Source organism: Leopardus geoffroyi, chromosome A2 (assembly GCF_018350155.1).
Source record: "Leopardus geoffroyi isolate Oge1 chromosome A2, O.geoffroyi_Oge1_pat1.0, whole genome shotgun sequence".
Taxonomy (NCBI): domain Eukaryota; kingdom Metazoa; phylum Chordata; class Mammalia; order Carnivora; family Felidae; genus Leopardus; species Leopardus geoffroyi.
Genome location: NC_059331.1, coordinates 80,281,922 through 80,309,121, shown reverse-complemented (window position 1 = coordinate 80,309,121; position 27,200 = coordinate 80,281,922). Strand labels below are relative to the sequence as shown.

General features: G+C 40.3%; 1 protein-coding gene across 3 annotated transcripts in view; it reads left to right on the top strand.

Annotated features, from left to right (window-relative positions):
- Positions 1-27,200, top strand: part of LHFPL3 (LHFPL tetraspan subfamily member 3) — a 570,149-nt gene that overhangs the window by 376,012 nt on the left and 166,937 nt on the right. For all 3 annotated transcript variants that reach the window (XM_045494534.1, XM_045494536.1, XM_045494535.1), the window contains exon 2: positions 20,266-20,502. In XM_045494534.1, coding sequence (XP_045350490.1) covers positions 20,266-20,502 — 237 coding nt within the window. The remainder of the gene's footprint in view (positions 1-20,265; positions 20,503-27,200) is intronic.

The following is a 27,200-nucleotide window of genomic DNA, read 5'->3' as shown; positions in this document are numbered from 1 at the left end:
GATTTTGCTGCCAGTTATTTCCAGGGATGTCATTTTGACAATTCAGAATGCCAGTACTTTGAGGTAAGTTGGTCCATTTCTTAATGCTCACGGGAACTCTAATATTGTTCTACCATAAGATAATTTCTCAGTAAAAGCCTTCCAGCCATGTACTGCAATACACATATTTGTTGGCGAGTCCAAATTTTGCATTTCTTCCAACCTGTTTTGACCTTACTTGTTGACTGTATTTAATGAAGCCACAGACTAGCCTTTGCCAGATTATCTACATCAGTCTTACCAGTTCTTAGGCGAATCTACTTCTTTTTAGTATTCCAATTTTACTGTCAGAGGAAAGCTCTATATGTTCCTGAAATCATAAAAAAATAATAAAAAATCATAAAAAATGAAATAAAAAAATCAAAGAAATGAAACTCTATAACTGAATAATGGTTAAGAGATGGAACAGCAGTCAGACTCCAAGGTGTCAATCCTGGCACCTCACTTACTACCTGTGACACTTTTCAAGTTACTTAAGATCTCCCTTCTTGTTTCATTTTGTATAAAATGGAGGTAATAATAGTACCTATTTCATAGTGGGGTAATGAAGTTTAAATGAGTTGATTCATATAAGAGAGTGCCTGGTACAAGTATTCAATATGGTTTGCTATTATTTTTACATTCTCAGAATACTTTAGGAAAATGAAGGCACTACAGGCTTTTGCTCCAATTTCCCTGACAAATCCTTTTATTTTCTTCAAAATTGCTCAAACTGCTCATTTCAGTGGGGATTCTGAACTCTCAGAAGCCTAGATGATGACTCTGGCTTTATAGAAAAATAGTATCATTAGTGTCCAGAGATCAGCACTGATCACGTGGGAATAATGGGTAAGAAATGAGATACAGAGCTCATCCTGCACATAGACCTATAACTGACTCCATGCAGTTACCTCTGGGCCTCCAATATGTTGCCTGTCTTTGTGAACACACTTCAGAGGTGTGTGGGCCACACCTGAGTTGAGTGCATTAGTACCTAGAGATAAAGGGACAGAATGAATAGGCACTCTTATTCAAACTTCCTAATGTATCATGTGGCAAAAGTTTCAGGAAACTTTTATTTAGCTCTGTCTGCAGACATCAGAGTTTTGCAGGTTGATCACTCACATTTTAAGAAAGAATGGAGACAGTGCAGTCTTTGATGACAGCCTCTACAGGACTGAAGCTGTGGAGATGGCCTTGTTGGCTGCAGTTTAGATGGGTTTAGTCAGAGAGCATGCTGTAACCCCAACAGGAAGCCAGTGCTGAAAGGGAGAAAATTGGGACAAGCAGAAATGATCTTACACTGAACCACCACTGGGAATAGCCAGTGGCTCAAAGGATTCCAAACTTAGGCTTGATTCAAGCTGGGGGTAATATCCAAGGCAGACGGTGGGCAAGCAGTGGGTTGGGTCCTGCAGCAAGAAAGCCCCCAAGTTCAGGCCTTTCTAAACATTGCTTGCTTTGGTCAAGGTGATCTACCTTCTTGTGACATAACTCAGGCTTGCTTTAAGGGCTCAAGAAAAACAATTTACACAGCCAGAGCCAAGCAAAATATCAGAACTCCAGACAAGCAGACTCAAAATAAGATCTAGGGCACCTGGGTGGCTTAGTCTGTTAAGCATCTGACTCTTGGTTTCCACTCAGGTCCATGATCTGTCAGTTACGTGGTTCCAGCCCTGCATCAGGCTCTGCGCTGGCAGCATGGAGCTTGCTTAGTATTCTCTCTCTCTCTCTTTTTCTCTGCCCCTCCCTCACTCATGCTGTCTCTGTCTCTCTCAAATAAATAAAAAAACTTAATTTTTTTTAATGTGTTACTTATTTTTGAGACAGAGAGAGACTGAGCATGAGCAGGGAAGGGGCAGAGAGAGAAGGAGACACAGAATCCGAAGCAGGCTCCAGGCTCTGAGCTGTCAGCACAGAGCCCAACGCGGGCTCGAACCCAGAACTGTGAGATCATGACCTGAGCCAAAAGTCGGACGCTCGGCTCAGTCAGACGACTGAGCCACCCACGTGCCCCTCAAATAAATAAATAAACTTAAAAAAAAAAAAAGATCAAATGTTGGTCCCAACAAGAAACAATAAAGCTAATCGGGAAACCAGACAGAACCATGTCATACACTGAGAAAAACCATCAGTGATCCATGGAAGGCCAGGCTTGGGAGGCACAGGTGCTCAGCATTTATCCCATACACTAGATCTACGATGGATTTTCTGTGCCTCGATGTGGACCCCAGTAACTACAGATCAGAAAACAGAAACAAGATTATAACACACTGACTGTGTATAACATTAGGTAGGTAGGTAGAACAGTGTCTACCAAAGATGTCCACACACTAGCCCCCGGAACCTGTGAATATGTTAGGTTATATGGAAATGGGGAATTAAGGTTATGGACACAGTTAAGTTTGCTGATCAGCTGACCTTCTGATGGGGAGACTATCCAGATTGGCCTAATCTAATCACATGGATTCTTTTTTTCACTTTTTTTTTTTTTTTGAAAGAGAAGGAGAGGGAGCAGGGGAGGGGCAGAGAGAGAGGGAGAAAGAGGATTTGAAGCAAGTTCTGTGCTGACAGCAGAGAGCCCAATATGGGGCTTAAACTCATGAATCGTGAGATCATGACATGAGCCCAAGTCGAACGCTTAACCAACTGAACCATCCAGGTGCCCCCCACATGAATTCTTAAAACTGGAAGCAGAAGAAGCAAACGAGAGGATCAAAGAGATGGTACGTGAAAGGGACTCAACTTGTTATTGCTGACCTTGAAGATGGAAAGACGCCATGAACAAAGGCATGCCGGCAGTCTCTTGAAGCTGGAAGAGAGGAAATTGTCCCCTAGAGCCTCCAGAATGAAATGCAGCCCTACAACACCTTGACTTTAGCCCAGTCAGACCATGTCAGAATTTTGATCTACCGTATTATAATACATTTGTGTTGTTTTAAGCCACTAAGTCTGCGGTGGTGATTTGTTGCAGTAAAAATAGAAAATAAATAAACATTATGGATAAGGGAACGTTTAGATTGCGATTGACTCTAGAATCAACAAAACCGTAATTTGTCCCAAAGGATATTTATTTTACATATAAAAATCGACTTCTCTTTGAAGAATACAAATAATACCTTGAAGAAGGGAAGCAGGCAATGTTGCAGAGTGGAGAATGTGTATTCATCTTCTCTTTACTCACTAGGGCTGAGCACAAATAAAGATAGGGACCAGACCCAAACCCTGGATCATGGCCATTTTAGACTGTTCTCAATTTCCATTCACAAATTGTAAGCTAGGGAGCCTAGGTGGCTCAGTCGGTTGAGTCCGACTTCACCTCACATCTGATCTCGCGGTTTGTGAGTCCGATCCCCACGTCAGAATCTCTGCTGTCAGCTCGGAGCCTGCTTTAGATCCTGTCTCCCTCTCTCACTGCCCTCCCCCACCCTGCTTGTGCTCTCTCTCAAAGGTAAAATAGACATTAAAAAAAAAAAGAAGAAGAAATTATAAGTTCTGCCCAAGGTCACATACTTGTCTCCAACGAGAACTAATATCTCCTACTCTGTCTGGGCAAACAGGTAACTGGTATTCTAGATTCAGATAGTGGTAAAAAAAATAAATAAAAGAAGAACAAGGAAACTCTTTAGTGAAACATACTGGAACAAGTGTACCATCCTATCACTATTGAAAGTTTCTAACTAGCAGAGTCTATCAGTAATTCACATGGCCATCATCCCAGAACGTAAAATGTTGTAGATCATCACAATACTATAATGCCATCGGCAAACCCGAGCCTCAATTATGAGAGTAGCAAATGAATCACAGCAGAACCACAGATTTTTTTTTTTTTTATGCCAAGAAGGAAACTGGAGCCTGTGGATAAACGGTGCAAGTACAGAGCCCTGAAGGGAGGGAAGATCCCCAAGGGCAAAAGCCAAAAGCCCACACTCCTGCTCAGGTTCTAGAAGTTATATTCAGCCCTGCCTGGGGCCACTCTGTAGCACCCAAGTTCAAAGCAAAACTACCTTCTGGGCATTTCACTGACAGGTGAAGACTGGGTTAAATTTCATTTTAGTCAAGGGAAGTCATTGTTCTGATTCAAGCATTGTTCAAATGTCATACTGGTCAAGGTTTTATCTATAAACTTTTGGCTACTGCTTTCAGAATTTGAAGTTGAAAGATGTGTGAAAATCTTTTGACAAAACATTTAACACCCTGACTTCTTTTCCCCTCTTTTGACCTGGTTTTTGTCCTACACTTTTTTTGATACCTACTGCCAATTCCAATTCCATCTCTCTGGGAAGTTTCTCATTCTGAAGTAGCAGCATTCTCTATAAATACATAAATTACCAGAAGAACTTGCCATAGATCAGTTGAAGCCTAACATATCTCCGTTTCTTTCTTTTCCATAGTCTGAATAAATTATCTGGAAGGAGTAGCAAAGAGGATGGAAGCCTAAAAACAGATGTGAAGGAAAATCTGATGGGGAAAGGGAGCACGAAATAAAGAGGGGGAAAAAAAGGGAATTCAAACAATTTGCCACAGTTGTCTTTTTCATTAGATTTTTTGTGTGTTTGTTTTAGATGTCATAAATCAGTCCTTCTGAGTCCACATAACCTTTATCTTAAGCATCTGAGGGGCTAAGGGGTGGGAGGGCAGAAGTGACACTAAAGAGGAGCAGAATAGATGTAAGGAACAGTCAGCTTGAAGATTTTGTCATCCAGAGCCCCATCATGCTGTTCTGCCCTTATTTTTCTTTATCTCTCTTTTTTTCTCTTTATTTTTTAAAATTTAAATCCAAGTTAACATATAGTGTAATAATGATTTCAGGAATAGAATTTAGTGGTTCATCACTTACATAACACTCAGTGCTCATCCTGACAAGTGCCCTCCTTAATGCCCATCACCCACTTAGCCCATCCCCCCACCCAACACCCCGCCAGCAACCCTGTTTGTTCTCTGTATTTAAGAGTCTTACGGTTTGTCTCCCTCTCTGTTTTTATATTATTTTACTTCCTTTCCCTTATGTTCATCTATTTTGTATCTTAAATTCCACATATGAATGAAATTATATGGTATTTGTCTTTCTCTGACTTATTTCATTTAGCATAATACACTCTAGTTCCATCCACATTTTCACAAATGGGAACATTTCATTCTTTTTTTATTGCTCAGTAATATTCCATTGTGTATATATACCACATCTTCTTTATCCATTCATCAGTGAATGGACATTTTGGCTCTTTCAATACTTTGGCTATTGTTGATAGTGCTGCTGTAAACATTGGGGTGCATGTGCCCCTTCGAATCAGCACTCGTGTATCCTTTGGATAAATACCTAGTCGTGCAATTCCTGGATCATAGGGTAGTTCTACTTTTAATTTCTTGAGGAACCTCCACAATGTTTTCTAGAGTTGCTGCACCAGTTTGCATTCCCACCAGCAGTGCAAAAGGGTTCATCTTTCTTTGCATCTTCGCCAATATCTGTTGTTGCCTGAGTTGTTAATTTTAGCCTTTCTGACAGGTGTGAGATGGTATCTCATTGTGGTTTTGATTTGTATTTCCCTGATATGAGTGATGTTGAGCATCTTTTCATGTGTCCAATAGCCATTTGGATGTCTTCTTTGGAAAAGTGTCTATTCATGTCTTTTGCTCACTTCTTCACTGGATTATTTGTTTTTTTTGGATGTTGAGTTTGGTAACTTCTCTATAGATTTTGGATACTAACCCTTTATCCTATATGTTGTTTGCTAATCTCTCCTCCCAGTCCATCGGTTGTCTTTAGTTTGGTTGATTGTTTGCCTCACTGTGCAGAGCTTTTATTTTGATGAGGTCCCAATAGTTCATTTTTGTTTTTGTTTCCCTCGCCTTCAGAGACATGTGAAGTAAGAAGTTGCTGTGGCCAAAGTCAGAGAGGTTGTTGCTTGTCTACTGCTCTAGGATTTTGATGGCTTCCTGTCTTATGTTTAGGTCTTTGATCCATTTTGAGTTTATTTTTGTGTCTGGTGTAAGAAACTGGTCCAGGTTCATTCTTCTGTATGTCGCTGTCCAGTTTTCCCAACACCATTTGCTGAAGAGACTGTGTTTCTTCCATTGGATATTCTTTTCTGCTTTGTCAAAGATTAGTTGGTCATTTTTGCAGGTCCATTTCTGGGTTCTCTATTCTATTCCATTGACCTATGTGTCTGTTCCTGTACTAGTAATATACTGTTATGATTACAGCTTTGTAATACAGCTTGAAGTCCAGAATTGTGATGCCTCCAGCTTTGGTTTTCTTTTTCAGAATTGCTTTGGCTATTCGGAGTCTTTTCTGGTTCCATACAAATCTTAGGAGTGTTTGTTCTAGCTCTCTGAAGAATACTAGTGTTATTTTGATAGGGATTGCTTTAAATATGTAGATTACTTTGAGTAGTATCAACATTTTAACAATATTTGTTCTTCCAATCCATGAGCATGGAATGTTTTTCCATTTTTTGTGTGTCTTCTTCAATTTCTTTCATAAGCTTTCTATAGCTTTCAGCGTATAGATTTTTCATCTCTTTGGTGAAGTTTATTCCTAAGTATTTTATGGGTTTTGGTGCAATTGTAAATGGGATTGATTCCTTGATTTCTCTTTCTGCTGCTTCACTTTTGGTGTATAGAAATGCAACTGATTGCTGTACATTGATTTTATATCCTGCAACTTTGCTGACTTCATGGATCAGTTCCAGAAGTTTTGTGGTGGAGTCTTTTGCGTTTTCCTCATGTAGTATCATGTCATCTGCAAAGAGCAAAAGTTTGACTTCCCCCTTGGAGGCTTTTTTTTTTTTTTTTTTTTTTTTTTTTTTTGGATTCGTGTTGTCTGATTGTTGAGGCTAGGACTTTCAGCACTATGTTGAATAACACAGTGGTGAGAGCAGACACCCCTGTCATGTTTCTAACCTTAGGGGGAAGCTCTCAGTTTTTCCCCATTGAGGATGATATTAGCGGTGGTTCTTTCATATATGGCCTTTATGATCATCAGGTATGATACTTCTATCCCTACTTTCTTAAGGGTTTTTCTCCAGAAAGGATGCTGTCCTTCTTTTTTTTTGCATTTTGTCTTTTTTTACATTTTGTCAAATACTTTTTCAGCATCTATTGAGAGGATCATGTGGTTCTTATCTTCTCTTTTATTAATGTGATGTATCACATTGATTGATTTGCAGATATTAAACTAGCATCCCAGGAATAAATCCCACTTGATCATGGTGAATAATTCTTTTAATGTATTGTTAGATCTGGTTGGCTAGTATCTTGTTGAGAAATGTTGCATCCGTGTTCAGCAGGGAAATTGGTCTGTAATTCTTTTTAGTGGGGTCTTTGGTGTTGGATTCAAGGTAATGCTGACCCCATAGAATGAGTTTGGAAGTTTTCCTTCCATCTCTATTTTTTGGAACAGCTTCAAAAGAATAGGTGTTAATTCTTCTTTAAATGTTTGGTAGAAATCCCCTGGAAAGCCATCTGGCCCTGAATTCTTGTTTCTTGGGAGATTTTTGATTACTGATTCAATTTCTTTACTGGTTATGGGTCTGTTCAAAATTTCTATTTCTTCCTGTTTCAGTTTTGGTAGTTCATACGTTTCTAGGAATTTGTCCATTTCTTCCAGATTGCCCATTTTATTGGCATATAATTGCTCATAATATTCTCTTATTATTGTTTTTATTTCTGTTGTATTATTGGTTGTGATCTCTTTCATTCATGATTTTATTTATTTGGGTCCTTTCCTTTTTCTTTTTGATTAATCTGGCTAGAGGCTTATCAATTTTGTTAAGTCTTTCAAAGAACCAGCTCCTGGTTTCATTGATTAGTTCTACTGGTTTGTTTTTTTTTTCCCTGATATCATTGATTTCTGCGTAATCTTTACTATTTCCCTTCTTCTGCTGGTTTTGGGCTTTATTTGCTGTTCTTTTTCCAGCTCTTTTGGTGTTAGGTTAGGTTGGGTATTTGAGACCTTTCTTCTTTCTTTAGGGAGACCTGGATTGGTATATACTTCCCTCTTATGACCATCTTTGCTGCATCGCAGAGGTGTTTCAGCTGTCGTGTTTTAATTTTCATTGGCTTCCATGTACTTTTTATTTCCTCTTTAATTTCTTGGTTAACCATTCATTCTTTAGTAGGATGTTCTTTAATCTCCAAGTATTCATGGTCTTTCCAAATTTTTTCCTTTTGGTTGATTTAGAGTCTCATAGCATTGTGGTCTGAAAATATGCAAGGTACGTCTCAATCTTTTTCTATTTATTGAGGGCTGATTTGTGACCCAGTATACGATCTATTCTGGAGAATGTTCTATGTACACTCAAGAAGGTGTATTCTGCCGCTTTAGGATGAAAGGTTCTGAATATATATGTTAAGTCCATCCGGTCCAGTGTATCATTCAAAGCCATTGTTACCTTGTTGATTTTCCGCTTAGATTATCTGTGCATTGCTGTAAGTGGGGTGTTGAAGTGCCCTACTATTATGGTATTATTATCAATGAGTTTCTTTATGTTTGTGATTTACCAATTTATATATTTGGGTGTTATATGGGGCATAAATATTCACAATTGTTAGCTCTTCTTGGTGGATAGACCCCTTAATTATGATATAATGCCCCTCATCTGTTGTTATAGTCTTTATTTTAAAATGTAGTTTGTCTGATATAAGTATGGCTACTTCAGCTTTCTTTTGACCACCATTAGCATGATAGATGGTTCTCTATCCCCTTACTTTCAATCTGCAGGTGTCTTTAGGTCTAAAATTTAGCAGTATATATATATATATGGGTCTTGTTTTCTTATCCATTCTGATACCGTATATCTTTGGATTGGCGTGTTTAGTCCATTGACATTTAGAGTGAGTACTGAAAGATATGAACTTAGTGCCATCGTGTTGCCTGTAGAATTGTTGTTTCTGGTGCTTTCTTCTGGTCCTTTCTTGTCTTTGTTGCTTTTGGTCTTTTTAGTTTTGTTTGGTCTTTTCTCCACTCAAAGAGTCCCCCTTAAAATTTCTTGCAGGGCTGGTTTAGTGGTCACGACCTCCTTTAGTTGTTGTCTGGGAAACTCTTTATCTCTCCTCTATTTTAAATGACGGCCTTGTTGGATAAAGAATTCTTGACTGTGTATTTTTCTGATTCAGCATGTTGAGTTCAGTTCCTAGTCTAGATCATGTCTGTCCTGAATGATATTATGAGTCCTTTTTCTGGAAAGACATTGACAGCACTCTATAGCTTTAAATTTTTTTTTAACGTTTATTTATTTTTGAGACAGAGAGAGACAGAGCATGAACGGGAGAGGGTCAGAGAGAGGGAGACACAGAATCTGAAACAGGCTCCAGGCTCTGAGCTGTCAGCACAGAGCCCGACACGGGGCTCAAACTCACGGACCGCGAGATCATGACCTGAGCCGAAGTCAGCCGCTTAACCGACTGAGCCACCCAGGCGCCCCAGCACTCTATAGCTTTATACAGCTGTTCTTTAACTGTGTAAGGACCAGTACTGGTGCAGAGGGATATATATAGAGATAAAGGTAGGTAGATGTTAGGTAGATAGATAGATAGATAGATAGACAGATAGATAGATAATGGATAGTTGATCAACTAAACTATGAAAAAGCATAGGCTGGGAGCCTGTTAGACATGTGTAAATGTGTACATCTTATCCCCCCCCCCCCCCCCGGAAGTAAGATCCTTCCATACGAAGGATGGTTGGAGTAGCATTCATCTTTCTTGAGCTTGGTTCCACTTCTGACATTTTTAGTATGCAATATTTAGTTCTTACACACGTTTCCTTTGAACAATTAATTTTTGCCATTTGAAGTTTTTAAAGCATTAAATTGTTACTTCAGGAGAATAAAAGTGAGCAAATTCATAAATACAAAGAACAAACTGGCGGTTGCCAGAGTGGAGGTGGGTGAGGGGGATGGGTGAAATGGGAAAAGGGGACTAAGATATACAAAGTTTCGGTTATAAAATAAGTGAGTCATGGGAATGTAAAGTACAGCATAGGAAATATAGTCAGTAATACTGAATATCTGTGTATGGTGACAGATGGTAATTACACTTATCAAGGTGAGCATTTTATAATATACATAAATGTCAAATCGCTATGTTGTACACCTGAGACTAATATAATATTATATGCCAACTGTACTAAAATTGAAAAAAACATAAACATAAAAAAGTGAGGAAGCTGTGTAGAAGAAAAGCTTGCCACCATAAAGCTGGACTGGTGCCAAATTCTCCTACAGGAAAGTGTGTAGAAACGGGCACTCCAGGAGGTTTTGAGGAGGTCCAGCAGGGTTAGGAGAGCTCATCCTCATTGAGAAGGAATTTAGTTGCTTCTAAAGTTACCCCTTGTACTGAGAAATGAAATACCAGTAGCCAGTTGGCATAAGACACCTGACCTTGTCCAATTCTAGCCAACAGTGACTTTCTGTAAGCTCCGTGATGAATCAGGGTGGAGAGCTAGGGTGCCCCTTCCTTCCACCTGCTACGCAGGAAGACGTTGGGTCAGTTGGTAAAGCATTTCTACGAGCCTATTATTTCCCATAATATATATAGGTTTGGAGCATCAAATGAGTACAAATTTAGTCCTATATATGAATAATATAAGGTAAGTAGCAGGAAACGTTCAGTGATCTAGACTGGGCTCCTTGTTTTATAGATAAAATAGCCATGGCACAACGAGCCACAAGGAAAACTGCTGGCTGGGTAGTTACTAGTCTGTGTTGCCTTGTTTGGGGTGTTATCCTAGCTCAAGCGGATTTTGTTGGGAGGTTGGTGACAGGTGTACCACAAAGGGCTCTCTGTTCATAGGGCCATGGAGAAAGATAATCTTGTCTTCAGACCCTGTGTCTGAAATGCAGTGTAGATTTTAGCACACGAAAATGTTGCCTGAGTCAAGGGCTCTCCTGCAAACAAAGAAACAAAAACAATTTCAGACCTGTTTGTGACCTACCAGCACTATCAGTTTTGTTTATTGAAATGTTCCTTAAAACAGCCCCTATCGAGGGGCTCCTGGGTGGCTCAGTCAGTTGAATGTCCAACTCTTGATTTCAGCTCAGGTCATGGGATTGAGCCATGTGTTGGCTCAGTGTGGAGCCTGCCTGGGATTCTCTCTCTCTCTTTCCCTCTCTCTCTCTCTCTCTCTCTCTCTCTGCCCCTTCCCCGCTTGTGTTCTCTCTTTCTCTCTCAAAATAAATAAGTAAACTTTTTTAAAAAAAATGTGTCCACTGAAATCCAAAGAAGCTACACAAAAACTTAAAAAGAACCTAATTGAATTATACCTTTATTTTTTCTCAAAGCAGATATTATCTTACATATAAGTAACCATGTATAAATTAAAAAGGTACATATATATTCATAGTCATATATGTGTATATATATATATATATATACATATATATATATATATATATATATATAATCTCAAAAGGAATATAAGCATTTAAAGAACATATAAAAATGTTTGGCTGACACATAGCCAACTTAAAATATCAAGCCAAAAACTAAGGGCAGATTTTCTTGTGAAATGTGTATAAATCCAGATATATGTGTATTTGTGCAGGAAAACCACATTCATTCCCATTCCACGCATTTAGATTTTATAATTACTCTAATGATCTTGGCACTACAAAGCAGATGAAGTACTGATTAGGTGAAAAAGTAGTGTAAACAACAGAAATATCTATACATATAAAAGCTCACAGTTTCTAAGCATCCTTTTGGTAGTGGCTCTTGTCCTCAAAGAATAAATGTCTAATTATAAACACCATGTTAAGCACTGCCAAGATTCTCTAAGTATTCTTAGCACCAAAACCAATATTCTAAAGTGATTTCATGTGCATTACTGTTGTTGACAAGTAAAAGGTAATAGTATAGTTGGGATTAAAAGCATAAATTCCAAAGCTAGACTGTCTGATTCAAATCTGGTTGTCCCACTCATGGGCTTTGTATGACCTTCAGCAAGCTGTTTGAAATTTCTGTGCCTCCACTTCCTCATATATAAATAATAAATAAATAATGTTGGGGTTGACAGATAAGCATTGCATGAAAGCCCTCTGACACCCCCCCCCCTCTGCAATGGACTGGATTTTTCTTGACGTTTATTTATTTTGAGAGAGCATGCATGGGGGAGGGGCAGAGAGAGGGAGAGAGAGAATCCCAAGCAGGCTCTGTGCTGTCCACAGAGCCCAACATGGGGCTCAGTTTCACAAACCATGAGATCATGACCTGAGCCACCATCAAGAGTCCACTGCTTAACCAGCTGAACCACCCAGGTGCCCCTGGACTGGATTTTTATGTTTCCCCAAGATTCAGAGGCTGAAAACCTAATCCTACTGTGATAGTATTAAGAGGTGGGGCCTTTAAGGAGGTGATTAGGTCATGAGCATGGAACCCTCATGGATAATTAGTGCCTGTATAAGAAGGGGCAGAGAGCAGGCTAGGTTTCTTTCCACGCTGTGAGGACACGAGTGTCCTCACCACAACCCAGCCATGTTTGTCCTCTAATCAAGGCTTCCAGTCTCTGAACTGGGAGGCCCTCCTAAGCTCTGAACCCCCGAGAGAGAGAATTGGCAGCAGGAAACCAAAAATCTCCTTTATTATGAGAAAGATTGGGTTGAAGAGATGGCTCTGGGTGTCTTAACCAAAAGGACTTTCTAAGTTGCTCCCCCAAAATGAGGCCTTCTTACCTTCCTACTCCGAGACAGCAGTGGAGAATCAGGCCCGCCCTGTGTGAAATCTCCAGCACAGAGGAGTGGAACACAGGCCTCGTGTAGGCCAGCAGCTCCTAAGGTAAGGTCAGGAAGGGGCTGGGCCACTATGCCCAGGTTCCCTCGGGGAAATCCCTCCATCTCCACAGAGAGGAATGAGAAGTGGGATAAGTGGCCAAGGGCTTTTCGAGAAAAATCCCTCTTTGTGGAAACCGGAAAAGCCAGGAATATGTGCTCTCCTGTTTCTCTTGGCTTTGAGAATTGAAATGATGAAATGATGTGCTGTGTACCCCACTCAAGGGGAGTGTCAATTATTAGCTATTGTTATGAGATGTAGTATTATTAACTGTGTCACTATCAGGAGTTTATGAAATTTGGATCCAAGATCTGTATCAAAAGCTTTCTAGGGACACCTGGATGGCTCAGTCAGTTAAGCGTCCGACTTCAGCTCAGGTCATGATCTCACTGTTTGTGAGTTCAAGCCCTGCATCGGGCTCTGTGCTGACAGCTCGGAGCCTGGAGCCTTCTTCGGATTCTGTGTCTCCTTCTCTTTCTCTGCCCCTCTCCCACTCATGCTCTGTCTCCCTCTGTCTCTCAAATAAATGTAAAAAATAAATAAATAAATAAAACTGCCTAGCAAACATTCTAGAGATCAGAACAAGTTCTAAATTCTGATTTGTATTATACTTCGTTATTAAGCCTCAACATTTGGGTAAATTAGCAAGTGATGTTGTACCATTTAAGTGTGTTTCCTCTTGTATCATATTCCATGAAAGTTGTTTCTCTGCTGTGTTGCTCCTAAGAGCCGGTGTGGGCAGACTCCTGATTATCCCCTTTCAGCTATGCTCAGGGCTCACAGCTGATTCAGCACAAGGTACCGAGAGATGTGTGGCTCTTTACTCAGGCAATTAGGGCTGAGCGTCGAGGCAGAGCACAGGATCTTTTATCATCCTCACACATCACCGTCTGACCCTTCTGAGAGCCCAGAGTTTGTTTACACCTGCCCCCCCCCCCCCCCCCCCCGCTCTCTAGGGGATGTTGCACCTTTCGTGCTATGACCTCAAGTGAAATGCTCGTAAAATTACACTGGATTTAGAACCAGAATTTATCGGGAGATCATTTGTTCTCCACCAGACTGTCAACCGCAGTATTTCATGTCCCGGATTACCTAGCAACTCCGTTTTCCAGAGGTAGACTGAGGTGTAGGCATCACAGCTTTTCCAGATGTGTAAATAGGGTAGTTCCGGTTTGCGGGCTGTGTGCTAATGAAGATGCTGGGGATGCGTGCCTCTTCTTTACCAGGTGTTTAGAGTGACAGTCAGGTGAACGCTCCCCTTGCAGAGCGCGGCGCGGCAGCTCTCTGGAGTCAATCCCTTCCCTTACTGCGTGCCTGAATAATTGATAGAGTTAAGTGGATGCAGGTTCGTTTTTCACCACGTTCCCCATGAGTGCTTCAGCAACATGAGGCAATTTATCATGCTTTTTGTGCAACAGTGCATAGACTTTTTAGAGAATGAATTTAGTCTTCCTCTTACTGTCCAAAAAGCCGTTCTCAGGTTCGCAGCATTCATTGGCCTGACCGGGACAGTTGGCCCAGCAGCATCAGCCTGTACACATGACCCAAATCATAGACAACCTCCCTCTTACCCACCCACCCCCGTTGCTTTTTTCATCTTGCTTCGTTTTCCTTTGGAGAAAGACCAATTAAAAACATTGGTAGATTTTTCTAAGGACGTTTCCTTCACAGAGGTTACATTCAACTCTTTGGCCAGAAAATTGCCAGAGCAATTAGTGGCTCTAGGGAACCACTGGCTGTTTGTGTACTATTTCAGAGGAACCCACTGTGGGGCATCAGTTTCTAGACCGAGGGGCCTTTTAGAATGTGAATGCTTCCTAACCATTTGGAACATGCTTAAAATGGAAATCAACGGGCCTCTCCTCACAAGGATGCCTTTATTATATGTTGTAAGTTGGAAGGTGTCATGCTGGCATGCAGAGAGCATCCTTCTCTGCTCACCTCCAGCTTGTGAGCTCTCATTTCTAACACTCAAAAATGTTCCCTGATAGTCTTCCAGAAAACCCACTGCTGAAGTGAAGGAATAGATAGCTGCAAGTCAGCTAGGCATTTCCTAGGTGACTTTCTACCAAGAAACCCATTTGGGGATAATAACCCAATTGGAACTAATTCTCCACTATCCCTTGTGGTCAGGAAATAGCATGTCCAAATTAATCAAATGTTCTGGTGATTTATGTTCTCTACTGTTGAGTATAGTGATGCTGCTTCATCTTATAGGATGATCAATTTGTAAAGAATTAGAAATAATTACAAAACCAAAAGGAATAGTGTTTAATCGTTCGTTGACTGAGACATTAGCCTAGGCTCTTACGGATACTGCTTAGTTTGGATTAGGAACAGCTGTTGGTTTCTGCTGGCTATCCACATCATGCAGGTGAATAGGGTTCTGATTAATAGGATGCCAGGAAACAGAATTTATTATAGCACACACTCATTAATGCAAAACACAGTAATGCCTTTCCAAAGAAACTAACAGAGCCTAAACTATTTTAATGGCTCCATTTAATCCTAAACACACTATAACTTTGGGGAGACTTCACATTTCAAAAATAGCCAAATAGGGGAAATTTGGATAGGGGCAGAAGAAAATGTATATTTTGATAATACATTGTCAGAAAGTACAATTTTTATCGTGTAATGACCATCTAGAAGCACAGCTTTCAAAGGGATAGGATTTCCTTAAAAATTGGATTTGGGGCGCCTGGGTGGCTCAGTCCGTTGAGTGTCTGACTTCGGCTCGGGTCATGATCTCACAGTCCACGGGTTTGAGCCCCGCATTGGGCTCTGTGCTGGCGGCTCAGAGCCTGGAGCCTGCTATGGATTCTGTGTTTCCCTCTCTCTCTTCCCTTCCCCTGCTCATGCTCTGTCTCTCTCTCTCAAAAATAAATAAGAATTAAAAAATTTTTTTATTTGGATTTTAGGGGCACCTGGGGTGGCTGAGTCGATTGAGCATCTGACTCTTGATTTTTGGCTCAGGTCATGATCTCACAGTTCGTGAGATTGAGCCCTGCATTGGGCTCCACACTGACAGCATGGAGCCTGCTTGAGATTCTCTCTGTCTCCTTCTCTCTTTGCCCCTGCCATGCGCATGCGTGTGCACTCTCTCTCTCTCTCTCTCTCTCCCTTTCTCTCAAAATAAACTTTAAAATCCAAATTTTACTTACTTTTTATCTCAAGTTTCACTTACAAAGATTTAAAAACTTTTAAATGCAGTTGATCTCATTTTTACTATTATACAACCATTCAGATTTTTAAAAACACATCAATTAGAAAAAGATCAAATGTTTAAGTTTAAGAGGAGTCCAGTGAGAAGTGGTTGAGGCAACCAGTACGTCTCCCAATGCCTTGTGGCCTGCAGGATACCTGGAGTAACCTTGCTGGGGGGACCTAAACATTTTCTGTAGGAGGCCAGAGCCCAACCCTGTTAGCCTGGTTTTATCTTAAGATTTCTCTGAACAGTCACTCCCTTAGACTATCGAAAATAAGAATTGTATTTCAAAAATTCTATTTTTGTAACTTGGAGCAAAATAGCCATTGCATAAGATGAAACACAATTGCGTATCCTCTCTCTTCTCAGATTTCTCTCAACATTGGGTTAAGGAAATCCTATGCTTTGAAGACAGGGAGCGATGTATTGCCACTCATACTCTCATGTGGTTTTAGTTTCTGGTTAATTCTGCCTCTATTGTTTTTATCCTCATTTGTAACTCAGTTTCCAGATACGGAAACTTTTAAGTGTAGAAAGACTTTGAGAAAAGATGTCTTTGTTGATGTCACTATTCCACAAATACCCCGTTGCGGAGAACTTGTCCTATAATATCTAATAACCTTCCCAAACTTGTGTCACTTGGTGATTTCTATTAAGTTTTGCTAAAGCTTTAAGTAGTATAATATAGTGTCCTTCTCCAAGTGATTGCCATTCATAAAGGAAAAATACTTGGTTTTCATTTTTTCTGTATAAGAAAGTAATTTACTCCTACATAAACATTATTTAATGTGTAAGAAAAAAATTGAGAATATCTTTAAAATCTTCCATGTAACATAGCATTTTTAGAGATTTTTCTCAACTGTGGTTTGGATTCAAACCACTGTGTGTCTTCCCAAGTAAAGTTAATTTTTGCTAATGGAAACCACATCTTTTTAAAAAATACACAGATCATTATTGCTAGAAATACCTCAGAGAGCATGTTGGAATGGAATGCTAGGAGTTCCAGAAGAAGTGGGAATTTGAATTTTGAAATAGTCAACTTTTTCAAATTGTTCTCCTGAGTACTTGGAATCTGTTGTCTAATCATAACAAAAGTGTCTCTGTTGAATGTCACCTTTCAAAGATGAGTCTTAAACTAGATTTGTGACATTGGGTGGTAATGATATTGAATTCTATAAACTATATATTTTTTAAACCTTTCTGTTTTCTAATGTGTATTTATTTTTGAGAGAGAGAGAGCACAAGTGGAGGAGGGGCAGACAGAGAGGGGGACAGAGGATCCAAAGCAGGCTCTGTGCTGATGGCAGAGAGCCCTATGCAGGGCTCGAACCCACTAACCATGAAATCATGACCTGAGCCGAAGTCAGACACTTAACCGACTAAGCCACCCAGGCGCCCCTATAAACTGTATTTTAGAGTATACTGTCTAGGTGTGATAATTGATTTATTCATTCGTTTTACTTTCCCATTCAAAAATATTTTAGTGCTAGAGGTCTACAAGGCACTGTTTTAGGTGCTATGAATATGGTGACTTAACCAAAGATTCCTTCCTCAGAAAGCTTACACTCTGTTAATTGAAATAATACTTGTAAATAAGTAACAAATGTAAAAAGCTACAAGGACTCTGATAGGTACAGTCAACAGCTTCGGGCATTCCAAGAAGGGCAGTACCATAGGTCAAGAAGAATTTGAGATGGCTTGCTTTGTGGAAGGTATTGCATTTGACTTGACCGATGAAAGATACTGAAGAGTGGAACATTTAAGGACAGTGGTAGCAAATATTCCATGTAGAAGAAGAAAGAGAAGGGTCCAAAAACTTGGTGCATGGACAGGAAGTCGGCTGTCATTCAACCCAAGTGAAATGGAGATTATGAAGGGAAGAGGGGCTGGGAAAGTAAGTGGGGGCTGGATCATGGAGCCTTTGGGTACCTGAGATGTCTGAGTGTTCTTCAGTACCAGTGGGAAGCCACCATAGGTTTTGAGCATGATGGGCTCAGCGGTCTCATGTGATCTGGATTGGAGTGAGGGTGAACCGAAAGCGGAAGGAAGTTAGTTTCCTTCTGTGACATATGAGGCTTAAAGTATGGACGTGTTGATGACACCTATGCAGAGATAGTGCCTACATGGATGAGAGAAGCAAGGCAACATTTGGGATAGGGGGGCAAAGAAAAGAGGAATCAAGTGTGACCCAAAGTTTTGAAATCTTGTTCTGTAAAAGAAAAAGGAACCCTAAATCAAAGTTCTCCCAGGTGCTCTCCCTGTGTGTCATCCCTTTGGGTTCTGTGTCCTCCACACCTGCCTTGTAGAGTCATGCTCCTATTAAAAACATAGGAAATTAGGTGTCTGGTTTGTTCAAGAAGTAGCAGCTTTGACAGTTGCACGAAGTGTTTGGCCTTGACCATCACACAACTCTAAGTTGGTAATGCCATCAGTCTTTTTAAGTGACATGCCCTAGAAACAGTAACCTTTCTGGATGCATCATCCTGCCTCCCTTGCAGCCTCAACATGATCACGTTCTCCATCCCAGTGGCTGATCTCCTGTTTGCTCCTCAAATACCCCAGGCCTCTTTCCAACACTGAGGCCTTTGCACATGCTGTTGCCTGGAACATTATTCCCATCAATTGCACAGGTCTAGTGTCTTGTCTGTTTTTGGTCTCAGCTTAAATATCCCCACTTCTCCAATAGATGTACCATTATTCTTTATCTGAGTCCTTTGTTTCTTTCCTACCCAGTACTTAGGACTATGTACTTAGTACTACAATTTCCGACTACTTTATTTGCATGTTACTCTTTTTTTTTGCCTCTTTCCCTGATAAAACATAAGCCATGTATCTTTTCCTAATTGCTATATCTCTAAGCACCAAGAACTGTGTCTGGCACTCCATCATAAAAAATCAATAAGTACTTTTTGATTTAGTGAGTGAACGAATACATTCGTGAAGTAATGAATGAATACACCTGTTGAGAAAGCTCTGTATAGGGGGGCCTGGTGGCTCAGTCGGTTAAACATCTGACTTCAGCTCAGGTTGTGATCTCACAGTTCTTGAGTTTGAGCCCCACATTGGGGGCTGTGCTGACAACTCAGAGTGTGGAGCCTGCTTTGGATTCCGTGGTTCCCTCTCTCTCTGCCATCCCCCTGCTTGTGGTCTGTCTCCCTCTCAAAAATAAACATTAAAAAAAATATATTTTAAAGGAAAGCTAGGGGCGCCTGGGTGTCTCAGTCTGTTAAGTATCCGACTTCAGCTCAGGTCATGATCTCACAGCTTGTGGGTTCGAGCCCTGTATCAGGCTCTGTGCCGACAACTCAGAGCCTGGAGCCTGTTTCAGATTCTGTGTCTCCCTCTCTCTCTGTACCTCCCTGCTTGTTCCCTGTCAAAAATGAATAAACATTAAAAAAATTTTTTAAGAAAGCTTTGTATAATCTAAAACTATCCTCACTTATTCCTAAATAATCCAATTAAATAGAAAGAGTGGCAACAAATAGCTACTAATCTTCTTTAATCTGCAAAGTAACATACTCTATAAAAAGCATTCATATGATTCCCACAGTGATATTTGGAAAATAAAATATAAGTATTCTCCTTAAGTTCCTGAATTTCCATAAAATCTCTGGTACCACACCATGCTGCAACATTTTTCAGCCTTTTAAAAAATGAAATAGAACAGAAGCTAGAAAATACCATGATGTGCTGAATCTACTAGGCATGGTTTCAAGAAACTTCAGAGTGTGTGTGTGTGTGTGTGTGTGTGTGCGCGCGCGCGCGCACGCGCACATGTGGGTGTGTAGGAGGATGCAATAGAAAATTATTTTTTTACTGTGACTCAGTCAATATACACTCTGGTATTTTCCATGTTATCCTAATCCCTCATCTGGCTGCTGTCCTAGCTCTTCAAAGCCAGTGTTGAATTGTCATTCTGCTGTGTTCTGATTCCTTACAGCTTATTCGCAATGGAAGCCTTCCCACAGATGCAACCAAAATTCAAGTTTTTTGGTATTTTCTTATAGATCAACAAACCTCGACCTCTCTCAGAATGCTCAGGCTTGCTGTAAATAGTGTTCCCAGACCTTTCACTGCAATACTAGGCTGTTTTTAAGTAAACCAGGAAAAAAAACACACAAAAAAACCATTCAGGGTAGTACAGTGGTAAGATTTGCTAGTTTTTAAATCAAGAATTTAAAGCAATGTTTTGACACCCAGTAGCAATATTTGCTAAAATAACATCTATGTTAACTACTTTTTTTTCTCTCTCTTTTTCTCTCTTCATCAAGCTGCCTGCCTTGTGCTTGGCTGTATGATTTTCCCTGATGGCTGGGATTCAGATGAAGTCAAACGGATGTGTGGAGAAAAGACAGACAAGTACACTCTTGGGGCGTGTTCAGTCCGCTGGGCATACATCCTGGCCATTATTGGGATTTTGGATGCCCTGATCCTCTCATTTCTGGCATTTGTGCTTGGTAACCGACAAGACAGCTTGATGGCAGAGGAACTGAAGGCAGAAAACAAAGGTAAGATTGCTTTGGGGAACTCTTATCGGGACACTTCAAGCACATCAAATACCAGTGCTTCGCATGTGGGTCTAATTTCGTGCATCTTTTAATGCTGTCTAGTTCATAGACTTTCCCCTAGACTCAACTCCAGAAGTTTATGCAATCGAAATACAGGATTTTCATACTTACCTTTCTAAGACTCTGAGTCCATTATTATTTAAATGCATTTTTCCAGTTTCTTTTTCCCTCTCTCTGAAAGTTCATGGCTAAGGTAATTTTTTTTTTTTTTTTTTTTTTTTGTCTACTTGGTTAAATGGAGAGTACATCATTTCCATGTATTCAGCTATTTTCCAGGCTGAAATAAATGTCTGGGGAATCTCCTAAAATCATCTACAAAGGTCTTTATTAAACTGTTCACAATCATTGTATTTGAATTCAGACTCCTCCTCTCAGAGAGAAGGCATGATACTGGCCCTAACAAGTTGCAGTTAGAGATTTCAACAGTTACCTAATTAACTGAATTTGAAATGTGTTATCTGGGTAGTGAAAAAGCTCTTCTATTTCTTTTCAAAAAGAAAATATCTTCTGAAACACAAAGAGACTAGAATAAAAAAATAGAGCACTGGCTGGTGAATGATACATAAATGTTCAAATGATAGAGTGCCAATAAAAAGTAGCAAGTCATTATTCAAGAGGAATATTAATTTTCCTTCCAGATTTTTAAACCAGTTGTTGGGGCATAGAATTTTACTACCTCTGTTCATTGCAGACTTAGATTTATTTCGCTGTTTTATCTCTAGGTAACTTTTAATTTTAAGACTTTGGACTTACATTGGCACCTTCAATTGGGTGGCTGCTGTTGGTAGTTCCCATTTCTGATTGGAAACTAAATCCATCCTTGAATTAGGAAATGTAGCTTACTGTTTCAGGTAGTGGCTCTTGAGTGCTTCAGCGGGCCTCAAATCGAGGTATAGATTCGTATCTACAGGATACTACAGGAGGTAATGACAGTGTAGCAAGCTTTATATTTAGACCATCACTGGTGATGCTTGTAAACTATGAACTCTACAGAAAGAAAATCAAGCGGTCTGGGGAAGCAGTCATCCTTGAGTTCTTTATCTCCCTGATTTATGGGCAGAACACGCACTAGTTTATTTGGTGTTAGCAAAAATGTTCTAAACACAAAAATCTTGCACAAGGGAGCAGTGCTTTCTAAAAACACAATTATTCCCTCTCACGGTTGTCCTTTCTAGATTTAAATGATGATGTACCTCATAACGCATGTTACAGATTTAAAGTGCTTTCACAAGTGCTTATTGATTTGGAGTCCTTGTCCGTTGTTGTCTTTGTGATTTGGTGCATGTATACAGGTCTCTGTCCAGTTAGCTTCACCTCAAAGCGAATAATAAGGATAGCTCAATGTCAGAATAAGTTGCCTTTCCCTAAAGGGTGACTTAAAGAAAACATCATTTTGTTCTGCAAATGCTTGATTTCTACCACCACGTAATAATGGACTGAGTGCTATTTATTCACTGTACAATTTGAAGTTATACTGAGGGGCGCCTGGGTGACTCAGTTGGTTGAGCATCTGACTTGGGCTCAGGCCATGATTTCATGGTTTGTGAGTTGGAGCCCCGCATCAGGCTCACTACCGTCAACACAGCCCATTTCCGATTCTCTGCCTCCTCTCTCTGCCCGTCCCATGCTAGTGCTCTCTCAAAAAAATAAATAAATAAATAAATATTTAAAGTTATACCAAGAACCTTTAAACTTTTCAGACATCTGTTGACCCCAAATAAGGAAATCAAGAAAAATTTAAAAAAAATAATAATCAGGAAGATTTTTCACTTGGCAGTGGAGAACTGTCAGTTCTATCCACACAAATGAGTGACAATTCTGAATTCATGCTTCGGAAGGTAACAGCTAGGATTAGAAGGTAACTCTCAACAGTTTTCAGAGTGGGTCTTTTCTTTCACTGGAATTGGTTTCATGTTGATATCTGATCCCTTCTGTCTAGGTTTTCATTTTTAAAAGGCATCTTTTCCACTCCAACGCCTTGGTAAGTGTTGATGGAGAAGGAAGTCAAAAGAGGCCAGTATAAGGTTTAGGGAGTCTCTGTGCATGATTGTTCTGTGTGCATTATCTTCATTTGCTTGTATCACATTTACCTGTGTCCATAGTTCCTTCCATCTGGTTCTGAAGGACCCAGATCAGTAGCAGTTCCTCTGCATGAAATCCGATCCAGTAAAGTAGCCGAGAGCATCGGGCCATACTGAGGAACGTGTCAGTTGTACCACATTCTTACACACAATCAGAATTCTTTTATCTGAATCCTGAGAATGTATCAACAGCTCTACTGTGTAGACATTTCAGATTCTCATACGATAGGATCTGTATAAAATCAAACTCAGATTATAGAAAATGTAATCAGACCTGCATGTTTCTTAGAAATGGTAAAAGATTTATGGTTGCTGTGCAAAATAGCTTTTATTGTTTGGTATTATTTAAACACGTATTCAGTGTTGAAACTTGCAGACTTGGGGAGACCAGTCGATGATTGTGTATGTGTGCATATAAACAATTTCACTAAACAGTAGTTTACTTGCTTTCTAGTGTATGCAATAAGCAAAACTAAATACCACCAGTGTTACTTTCTATAAATCTTAATGGAGGAGAGATCTGATGAGAATAATTTGTAAATATGAAATTATATTTGAATAAGTGCTTTTACAATTTGCATGGCTACATTAATATACCTTTTCACTTACTAAAACTATGTTTTCACTATTCTTCCTCTGTCCTTTGGTAGTTGAGTCCTCCTTTGGATTCCAGGGCAATGCAAAGAGACAGGCCAGTGGAGCTCACGGAATTTTAGAAGAATTTACTAATTCCCTAATGGCTTGTGGTATCCTAAAAGCAGACAATACCATATCTCAAGTCTTGGCTCAAAAGAATAAAGCATTCATATGTTCTGATATACATGATAGTACTCTACACACTAATACATTTTACAGTCTTCTTCCAGTTTCATGGTCTGCTGATCATCCTAACAACCTACATCCTATAATAAGTAGCAAGAGTACTATACAGAGGATAAACCTACAAGAGGAGCATATGCCCCCATTTTAAACAAGTTTGTCCTGTCCAGTCTCATGATAGGATCATCTTCTTTTTGTGGCTTTTATAATGAATGTAGCAACACGCTTCTGTGTTTATCTGGAAAAGCCACAAAAGGGGTCCAGGTTTTCCATGTATTGCTACAGTAAGGATATTGCTTAGATCCATGAATCCTTCCTAACAACCTCCCCAATGGATAAAACAAGAATCACTGTTATGTAAATTGTAGACTATATCAAAAAAGGGAAGAGAACTCCATTCTAATTGTTGAACTGTGTTCCATTCACAGATTCCTTAAGGGAATATAGGACACTACTGAGCCATAAATTAACCATCACAAAGTACTGTTCAAAGGAAAAACAAGGGGAAGGTACATAGGTGAGCTTTCTACCTCGATAAACCACCGCCCCCTAAAATAAATGTCCAGGAGTGCCTGGGTGGCTCAGGCGGTTGAGTGTCCTACTCTTGAATTCACCTCAGGTCCTGATCCCAGGGTCATGGGATTGAGCCCCGCATCAGGCTCTGCACTAAGTGTGGAACCTGCTTAAGATTCTCTCTCTTCTCCTCTCCCCTGCTCCTGCTCGCTCTCTCTCTAATTAATTAACTTTCCAGGGAACTCACCCCAATCCCATTAGAGTGTATGTCACCCTTCAGTACCACCTACAAATATTTCTTAAGCCTTTTCCAGGAATGCAACAATAATTTGAAAGTGGTCTCAGCTGAAGTTTGCCACAAATTATAAAATGGCAAGATTGGAATAAGGGAGTTTCCACGGAATTTCAACCAGCAACTTTGAAGAATCCAAGGGTTACCTCAGCAGGAGCTTCTCCGAGAGAGAAAGTGAATCATCTATGTTGCATCATCAAAGTCCCACAATATTTTCTCATGGAAAAAAAAAATCAAAAAAACAAAAAACTCCACTGAAAAACAGAAGCAAAAACTATTTTAAATATGTAACTAACTTCTGCAGGAGTTAGCACTTACAAGAAAATTCGACTGTGAATTTGAGAAGCCAGCCCCGCAGGCTGTATGCCATCCCCGGCTCTGGGGATAAGAGCAGGTGGGCAGGTGTTCGTTGTTGTTTGGGAGCTCGACAGCATGATTTCTAAATGAGCCAACAACAGGAGGCATTTCACCTTGATATGCCGCCTAATTGCGTATTTTAACACACTGAACTGTGAAGTCAATTTAATTATGTAAAATTAAAGTTTCATCCAGATAAAAAGGATTTGAAATGAAAGCTTCATTTCCAATTTCTTTCATTAATTGTGAAAGGATAAATAATTACATTTTCCAGAACTCCCGTGCCACAAATACCTCGTTCCTTGTGAGATGCCGTTCATAAAGAGCCATGTTTCGGAGTTTGTGTGTATGGTCTTTGGAATTGCTTATCAGATAATTGAGTCCTCTCATGAACAGTTTTAAAGTCATTCTGTCTTCTAGCACTTACACTGCAAATGAGAAAATATGATTATCCATTAAGAGGTGACTCTAGCTACCATTTATTAAGTGGCTTAAGCTCTTTTTAATGCTATAATAGGTGGAGTTAAATTCATTTTACTCAAGTAACTAATTGAGAAGCCCTTCGGTATTTTGATTTAAGGTGCCATGGCATGCCATGCCACAGCCCCACTGTGAGTGGCAGTGTGGGGGAGTGAGGAGAGCGTGCACTGCCTGGAGCCAGTGTGGGCTCTCACATTACCTGAGCGCCCTGCCCCCAGATCTTGATAGTTGCAGAATTAAACTTTCTCATCTATGCAGTGAGGGCTTGTCTAAATGGCACCGGAGGTTTCTTCCAGCTCTAATTCTGGAGACACTTTCAGAAATGTTCCTTGAAGTTGCTCTAAGGGCAGTAAGAGCTCGTGCCCTCAGAGCAGTGAATACACTAACGGCTCTTAGGAACTTGTTAGCAACAGAAGAGTAAGAGAAGGGAAAGATGAGGTCAACGGGAAGGAGCTCTAGGCTGCCCTGAATAGCACTGTCATGGCCCCATCATTCACACCACCAAGTGGAAGGAGTCAGGTTTAGAAATTCTGGTCCGGGGCACAGGAGCCTGCTGGCCTCACTAATTACCATGTTATGTGGCATCCATGTGGACACCTCGACAGTGGACAGAACCCCAGATCAGAGAGGAAAACTTTCTGTTCTCAACTCCAGCACAGAAGAGTCATTATGACTTTAAGGAAGTTCCTAACATCCCAGAGCCTCAGTTTCCCCTTTTCTAAAATGAGAAGGATACTACCCAGGTCTGCCTCCTGCATAGGGTTGAGAGAGTCCAATGAAAGCATGTGTATGAAAGCAATTTATAATCAATATCTAGATAAGCTTTACTAGTAACTAATCATCTTTCCCATATGATATTTGATCTTTGCAGTAATGCTAAGTGAGAAAGCTATCATCATTCTACCTCTACACATCAGACTGCGGCTCAGAAAAGTTAAACATTTTGTCTAAATTTTCATGGCTGTGAAGGAATGAATCCAGGGCTCAAACACAGTCGTTTTACTCAAACTTTCAAGTTTTTTCTACCATACAAGATGTTGGGATAATTTCTTAAAAATATGCCGATTCTGTTGCTTTCAACTTGACCAATGAGCCCTGTACAACTAAAGAGTTTAGTCTTATTTTCACTTGGTAGATTTTAGATGATGTCGCTTAATCAAGAATCTAATATACTTGAGAATAGACTGTTCCTGTATTCCCATTTTCATTGTTGTAAGGTATTTTTTTCATTCCTCTTTTGATTTCTTCTTTGACCCACTGATTGTTGGGTAGCCTGTTGTTTAGTTGCAAAAATGAGAAGTAGTCTTTGAAACTGATCCTCTTGGGGCACCTGGGTGGCTCAGCCAGTTGAATGTCCGACTTTTGATTTCAGCTCAGGTCATGACCCCGAGGTTGTGGGATCAAGCCCCACATCAGGTTCTGTGCTGACAGCGTGAGGCCTGCTTGGGATTCTCCCTCTCTGTGCCTGTTTATTGCTCAGGTTGTGTGTGCTCTCTTTCTCAAAAAAAAAAAAAAAAAGTACATATCTCTAAAACTGATCCTCTTGATTGTGTAACTTTATGAAAACCCAGAGAGGAAGATCAGGAAGCCGTGGCAAAAAGCACCGAGTGCTTTGAATTAAATCTTTAATAAGGTCACAGTGAACGATCTCTTTCCCAGTGGGGTTAGTGTTGAACAAACACAGTCATTAAAGCATTTCAGAATATGTCTCTAAAACTGCCTGTATGCTGGCACTTTTGCAGAGGGGCTCGTTAATCTGACAGTTGGTGCAGACCTCGGAGGCCCTCCCAGAGTTGTTCTAAGTCCTTGCTGCTCCTGTTTCCTCCCACTCTCTCATAAACTCACTCCATTCAGGTTTTCACCCCCAGCATTTTCCTGCCACTGTCTTATGAAGGTCACTCCCAGGTGCTAAATTTCACAGTCCGTTTTCAATTCTTACATTGCCTTTTCACAGTTGACTGCAGTGAGCCATCCTGGAACTCCTTCATTGGCTCCCAGGAGCTGCCCTTGCCCAGATTCCCTTCTCCCTCTCTGGGCTCTTTCTGTGGAGCCTCCTATGCTGCCTCCCTATCTCTGCCTTCTTTCCACCTGCACTT